Genomic DNA, 7,993 nt, shown 5'->3' with positions numbered 1-7,993 from the left:
ATATGTCTAGATAGTCTGTAACTAATGTAATTTATGGTGAACACTTGCTTTCCTTAAGGTGGTCTGTTTTGATAACTGTGATCAATCATGCAGGCATTGGGTGCCTATGTGACCAAACCTCAATAAAAACTCTGGAATCTTAAGCAAATGAACTTCCCTGGTAGACTACACTTCACACATGTTGTTACAATCTATAGATAGAGGAATTAAGTGCATCCTGTGCAGTTCTACTGGAAGAGGACTCTTGGAAGCTTGTACCTGATTTCCTCCAGACTTTGCCCCATGTGCCTTTCCCTTTGCTGATTGTGCTTCATATTATTTTGCTGTAATAAATCATAACCATAATTATAATGAATTCTGAGTCCTAATGAGCCCTGGGAGTGGTCTTGAGGATACCTGACACAGGCACACTAGAAAATATCCAATTAACATAAAAGAAAGCAGTAATGGAGGAATAGAGGAACAAAATAGATATATAAGACATATAGAAAACAAATAGCAAAATGGCAGATGTAAATCCTACTTTATCAGTAATTGCATTAAACATAAATGGAAGAATAACAGCAGACCTATCAATAACATGACAAGAAAGACAGTAAAGCAACATCTTCATGGTACTAAAAGAAAAAGAACTCCCAAGCTAAAATTCCACACTGGAGAAATATCTTTCAAAAGCAGAGGTGAAATAAAGACTTTTTCATACACACAAAAGCTGAAAGAATCTCTTACTAGGAGACCTGCACTATAAGAAATGTTAAAGGAAGTCCTTTGGGTAGAAGGAAAATAATATGTGATGGAAACCTGGATCTACACAAAGAAATAGAAAGCACCCAAAATGGATAAATTAAAATGACTTCTTTTTTTTCTTATTTCTTTTTACATCTCTTTAAAAGATAACTGTTGAAAGCAAAATATAATAGCAATGAATTGTGGAGTGTAACATATGTAGAAGTAAAATGTATGACAATAATAGCACAAAGGCTGGGGAGGGGGGAATGGAAGTACAATATATTGTTTAAGTTCTGAAATGTGAAATAGATTGTGATAAGTTAAAAGTGTATACCATAAGCCCTAAAGGAACAACTAAAAAACAAAGCATTATATCTAATAAGCTATTAAAAGAGACAAAATGAAATCATAAATATTCAATTAATCCAAAGAAGGTCGAAAAAGAGGAAAAAGCAAATGGGACTAATAGAAGGCAAATAGCAAAATGGTAGATATAAAAACCAAACATATCAATAATCACATTAAATTAAAATGATCTAAACATCCCAATTACAAAAGAGACTTGGATGAAAAAGCAAGATCCAACTCTAGGCTGCCTGCAGGAAACCCAGAATAAACATAAAAACACAATAGGTTAAAAGTAAAAGGATGAAAAAAAATACCATACTAACACTATCGAAAGAAAGCTGGAATGCTTATATTTATAGCAGCCAAAGTAGATTTCAGAACAAAGAATATTACTAGGGATAAAAGGAGACATTTCATAATGACAAAGTATCAATCCATCAAGAGGACATAACAATCCTAAAAGTTTATGCACCTAACAACAGAGCTTCAAAATACATGAAGGAAAAACTGACAAAACTGAAAGGAGAAACAGACAAATCCAGAATTTTAGTCAGCGATTTCAACACCCCTCTCTCAATAATTGATAGAATAAACAGAAAATTTGTAAATAAATCAAAGACCTGAACAACACCATCAATCAACATGACCTAATTGACATTTATAGAACAATCCACCCAACAACAGTAGTATACACATACTTTTAAAGCACACAGGGAAGATTTACCAAGAGAGACTATATTATGAGCCATAAGACAAATAAATTTAAAATTGAAAAGGACTCAAATTATATGATGTATATTCTCTGAATTAAATTAGGAATCAATACCAAAAAGAAATCTAGAAAATCCAATAAATATTTGAAGATTGAATAGCACACTTCTAAATAGCCCTATATCAAAGAAGGAATCAAAAGGGAAACGAAAAAAGTATTTTGACCCAAATGAAAATGAAAACACAACATATCAAAATTTGTGGGGTATAACCAAACCAGTACTTATAGGGAAATTTGTATAATTAAATCCTTACATAAGAAGAAATGTCTGAAAGCAAGTTGTGGCCATCCAACCAGCAACATCAGTATCACCTAGGAACTTAGATATGCAAGTCCTTGGGACCTACTCCAGACCTACTGAATCAGAAACTCAGGGTGTGAGGCCCAGCCATCTGTGGCCCTCCAGGTGATTCTGATGCACATTCAACTTTTGATAAACACTCATGTATACTGCTTCTTGTCTTTATTGTGTTAGGGTTTCTTTCTTCAATAAGGAGTCTACAGTTTATACTGTTCTGAAGTTCATGTCATTAAAAACAATCTAGTTTTGAATAGAATGTTAATTTTGTGTCATTTAGAAAATTTCCTGGGTTCAAAAGAGTCCTGCAATTAACCCTACAAATAATGCCTCATTTGCTAAAAAGATCCAAACTTCAAAAGACATAGTTACAACTGCTCTTGAAATCTGCAGAGGGGTAGAGGACAATCACCAGTGGGAAATATGACCCCACTGAATAATTCCTACTGCTTACAGTAGGAATTCCGTTTATGTGGGAACCAAATGTAGTCAATTCCCAATCATGTTCAGTGATGAAAAGGAACAGAGACACATTAAATTTAAATGGCTGATAATATAAAATTAATTTGCTTGAAATATAATTTTATACCTATACTCGAATATGAATTTGTCTAATGTTCTGGAAAGTCACTTCAAACAAAATATTGAAACCCTAATATAAGCACTAACTTAGAAGCACCGATTCCTACAGTGGTAGACATCACCTTTCCAAACTAATTCAGTGCATCACCTGAAGCAGATCTGGTCTCTATCTAAATTTGCTGGCTCACATCTTTCCTGGGACAAGGAGATAAAGATCTTGGTTTTAATGGGCTTCAGTTAGAGCTTCTGCTAATCAGGAATAAACAAAATCTACATTGTATCAAAATACTTAACTGACAAATACAGATGATAATTTCAACAAGAACATGAGAGCAACATTTGCCTTGGAAGAATTGTAATATGGGTAATCTATCAATTAATCTCAGTTTATTATGACAGTCTTCAAAAATAAAGGGAAAAATACAGTGAAGTCCTTCTAGGCTCCAAAGGGAAAATGCAGTCCATTCTACACCAGCTTTCCTTCCTTTCCCTGAATCTTTGCTGACTTCTGTCAGCTTTGGTTCTTTCTAAGAAACGGGCTTCTGTTCTTTTCCGCTTTTTTTTTTTTAAACAGAAGCCCACAACAGCTGCCTATGGGGCTATAGGAGTATAATTAATCAAGTAATCAGCCAGCCACCATTGTTAAAATGTTTTAATATCAATGTAAAATGAGATCAGGGTTTTACAAGAAAGTTTCAGAACATGAACATCCTTTCCTAAAATGACTTATCTTCCTTTCAGAAGCCTAAATATGAACACATATAAATCTTAGGGATTTTTTTAATATCATGGTATTTTTTCCCATTTTAATACATCTACAATTGACCAACATGTAAAAGAACTAAGTTCCAAATCAAAGGCCTCTAGTAGAAACATCCAAATTAAAAATGAAGCATTTTAATTTACTTATTGGCCATACGCCCAGCAAGAAACCATCCTTTCCCCCACACCTCAGAAAAATCACCACCAATTCATTTCTAGGGCATTGATGGCATTAACAGTATTTAGCCCTTCCTTGTCAGCATCCAGACACCCCTGGTTCAATCTAAGCAAATTAACGTTACAGTTCCAGTTGCTGGAAATGCCCCACCATCATCTTCACTGCATTACACTTGACAAGGCACCTACCAACAATGCACAGGGTAGGAAGTGAGCCATGAAGAACATAATGGCTTGAACGAAGAGCTAACTGTATACCCTGGATCTGCCAACTGAGTGAGGACATTAATGGAAACATAAAATTCTATGAGGCATTCTTTTTTCATCCTCTCCAAGTTACCAATGTTTATTGTACTAGGAAGTAAAGAGTAGAGGAAGGTGACAACAGCCACATACATGAAATCTCCCTAGAACTAAAAGCAAACTAAACAAAATGCAAACTAGAGTGGGCCAATGAACTGACTCCCATTTGGGTTTTATTTGTGGCTGCAAGCAACCTCTAAACTGAGGTTCATAAATTAGGGAACAGTTTCAATGCACTGATGGATCAGCAATTTGCATAAGAACATTATTAAAATATTTCTGAAGAGTTGCGTGTGCTTCATTGCTGAATTTGGTGCCAACGGTCAAGAAATAACTAAATAAAAAAACAAACCTCAAGTATTTCCTTTTAATATACCTACTTCCAAAATTTACAAAGTATCTTTCACACAATTTTCTGTCATTCCTCAAGTGAATTAGTCAAACAGGTAGAAACTCATAATGGTAATATTACACAGTAGAATAATTTTCCTTCAATAACTTAGTCTGTTCCAAAGTATTTCTGTCCAAAATGTGTAGGTGCAACAGGATGAACTTCAGTAGTTAAAATTGTGATCTCTGGAAACTCTTGAATGATTGATTTGGCACCTTCAAAAAATAAAAGAGAATTGTCATTATGGCAGAATTTTTGATAACATTACTTGGAATTCAGTAATTTTATAATCAGTCACTAGGTCAAATATTGACAGACCAAGAGCAATGACCTTTGGACACACAGTCAGACTTGGTTAATCTCTTAGTTTATATAATGTCTGTATCTGAAAAGTTTTGATAGTAGTCAGACTATGTTTCCACCCACTCACTAATTCTTAGAATCAAATTGTTTTCTATCCAAGATTTGAAAAGTATATTCAGTTATAGCAACTTTTCCCCTGAAGAGTCTTTTTTTTGTTTTATTTTAAAGGCAGCTGGAATACAGAGAATACAGTCCTTTCTGGAAGCAGGATCATACATAAGATGCTGGTTTCTCAACTGGAACACTGTTGAAACAAGTGCAAAGACTTTTTTGTTATGTTAGAGAAAGCTAGCTTTTGAGAAGTTATGACTCTAGCTTGGGTTGGGAGGAGATGGAGGAAGAAAGGAAAGGGACTAGCTAGGATGCCAGTCAAACTGAAAAGCCATAGCAAGGCTGCCACAGAATAAGATCTTTTCATCTATAATGTCAAAGAATTAGTATACTATTCTAATGTATACTATTACAACTAACACGGTTACTTTTCTACTCCCGAAGACAGAAAACCCAATAATTATTTGGTTATCTCAATGTTTACAGTGCCACCTCTGTTATATGGATGGATAACCAAGCAAATTACCCTTTGTCACCATCAACATTTGAACTACAGGTAATTTTTTATTATGAATCAGCAAAATAATCAATGGCATACTAAACGCAGCCCTCCCAACTGGTTTCTCTGTAGCCTCTTCAGGGTTGGCTGAGACTTGGAACCTTTGGAAATGAGGAAACGTCCTAACTAGAAGCCACATATTTCTCTTTCTTTTTGATTATGAAACAAATACAAATTCATTGTAGAACATTTGGAAAATAACAAAAAAAAGCTTAAAAAAGAAAATGAATCACTTAGAATCCCACCACCCTAAGACAACCACTATTAATATTATGTGATTTAAAATGAAAATTGAAATAGTATTGTGCATCTGTCTAGCCTTTCATGCTGAGGAAAGATTTATTAGGTCCCATCTTAATCCAAGTCTGATTTTGGTAGTCATAATAGTCATAATTTGTATTAGTCATCTCTAAATTTGGTGATGACATTTTATACTATTCTAATGCTGTTGTTTATCCTGCTCTTACATTTACCAGACTTTTTAATGTCATTAAATATATTTTCAAAAACATGATCTAACAGTTATATAATATTACATTCTTTGAATATACAGTTGACCCTTGAACAACATGGGGGTTAATCCACATATATAACTTGTAGTTGACCCTCTGTATCTGCAGTTCCTCTGCATACATGAATTCAACCAATGATGGACTGTGTAGTACTGTAGTTTTCAGTATTGAAAAATATCCATGTATAAGTGGACCAACGCAGTTCAAGCCCACGTTGTTCAAGGGTCAACTGTATATTTATTTAACCATTTCCAAGTAAGTCATTTATATACTTTCAAATTTTCTCTTACATGAAATACAGCTCTACAGTGACTATCCTAAATGCTGAATTTCTACATGCCTTTATCATTATTTTCTTAGGATACTTTCACAATCATCTGAGATTACATGGCAAAAAAAACTAGGGTCTTAAATTAGGCTTACCTCTCTCAGGAAATGGAGGACACAAGTTCTTTCACTGTGCCCTCTGAGCAGAAGTCTAACTTTACAAACTTTTGATCTTTGCTTCACACTGCAAAGCTTACTTCAGTAAGACCATAGGGCTAGCTAGAACCTCGAGTTTCTTGCTGTTTGAGAGAGTTTTCAGGCTCAGGTGGGGAGCCAGGAGAAATAGTGACCTTTCAGCCATTTGCAAGCTCTACTCAAACAGGGCCACCTTGAAAACAACTGCAATCCCCTTCAATGGAGTTAGTTCATACTTCTCCATTTGAATTTGAACAACAGTAGAATGGTGTAAAGTATTACCAATAAGCTTAGAGATGACAAACACAAGTTATAACTACCAAAATTCAATTTGGATTTAATGTGGAAGCAAATGAACTTTTCCTCAGGATGAGAGGCTGGGCAGATGTACACTTAACCACCCCATGACCATCCAGAGCATGAACTCACCATGAGGAGTGGAGAACAGACTGAGTAGGATAATAACACTAGGTTGAACTCCATGTTCTATGAGAACCTTTACAGCTTCAATTACAGTATTTCCAGTGCCTGAAATAAAATGACAACCAAATGCATTGGCAACTTTAACATTCATCTCAAAATGTCTTTGAGTTTCTTCGAAGTAAAGGCAGTTTAGTAATGTAATATAAGATACTACTAGACACCCTGAGAAGACCATAATTCAAAAAGAGTCATGTACCACAATGTTCATTGCAGCTCTATTTACAATAGCCAGGACACGGAAGCAACCTAAGTGTCCATGAACAGATGAATGGATAAAGAAGATGTGGCACAACCTAGAGGGGTGGGATAGGGAGGGTGGGAGGGAGGGAGATGCAAGAGGGAAGAGATATGGGAACATATGTATATGTATAACTGATTCACTTTGTTATAGAGCAGAAACTAACACACCATTGTAAAGCAATTATACTCCAATAAAGATGTAAAAAATAAATAAATAAATAAATAATTTTAAAAAAAGATGTGGCAGATATATACAATGGAATATTACTCAGCCATAAAAAGAAACAAAATTGAGTTATATGTAGTGAGGTGGATGGACCTAGAGTGTCATACAGTGAAGTAAGTCAGAAAGAGAAAAACAAATACCGTATGCTAACACATATATATGGAATCTAAAAAAAAATGGTTCTGAAGAACCTAGGGGCAGGACAGGAATAAAGACGCAGATGTAGAGAATGGACTTAAGGACACGGGGAGGGGGAAGGGTAAGCTGGGACGAAGTGAGAGAGTGGCATGGACATATATACACTACCAAATGTAAAACAGATAGCCAGTGGGAAGCAGCCGCATAGCACAGGGAGATCAGCTCATTGCTTTGTGACCACCTAGAGGGGTGGGATAGGGAGGGTGGGAGGGAGATGCAAGAGGGAGGAGATATGGGGATGTATGTATATGTATAGCTGATTCACTTTGTTATACAGCAGAAACTAACACACCATTGTAAAGCAATTATACTCCAATAAAGATGACAAAAAAAAAGATACTACAAGACAAAGTTTCATTTGAAGGTGCCTGTTTTTTATCAATGATGTTATTTTCAGTAACAGACATAACCTATATACTTTTCAGTTTTCAAATGCACAACAAGCCCTAAATTCGTTCAGTATTTGAGATATCAAATATAACACCCACCCACCACCCCCAACCCCAGGCTCTGAGTAAGCTTTGGAAACAGACTAGA

General features: G+C 35.3%; 1 protein-coding gene across 1 annotated transcript in view; it reads right to left on the bottom strand.

Moving 5' to 3' along the window:
• Positions 1–4,414: 4,414 nt before the first annotated feature.
• Positions 4,415–7,993, bottom strand: part of UPRT (uracil phosphoribosyltransferase homolog) — a gene marked incomplete at its 5' end in the record, with an annotated part of 28,920 nt that continues 25,341 nt past the window's right edge. Inside the window, 2 exons of the mRNA XM_079727637.1 lie at positions 4,415–4,577; positions 6,739–6,837. Coding sequence (XP_079583763.1) covers positions 4,471–4,577; positions 6,739–6,837 — 206 coding nt within the window. The 3' untranslated portion in view covers positions 4,415–4,470. The remainder of the gene's footprint in view (positions 4,578–6,738; positions 6,838–7,993) is intronic.

This window comes from Hyperoodon ampullatus, assembly GCF_949752795.1.
Source record: "Hyperoodon ampullatus genome assembly, chromosome: X".
In the NCBI taxonomy this organism is placed as follows: Eukaryota; Metazoa; Chordata; class Mammalia; order Artiodactyla; family Ziphiidae; genus Hyperoodon; species Hyperoodon ampullatus.
This window is presented reverse-complemented; position numbering and strand designations above follow the sequence as displayed.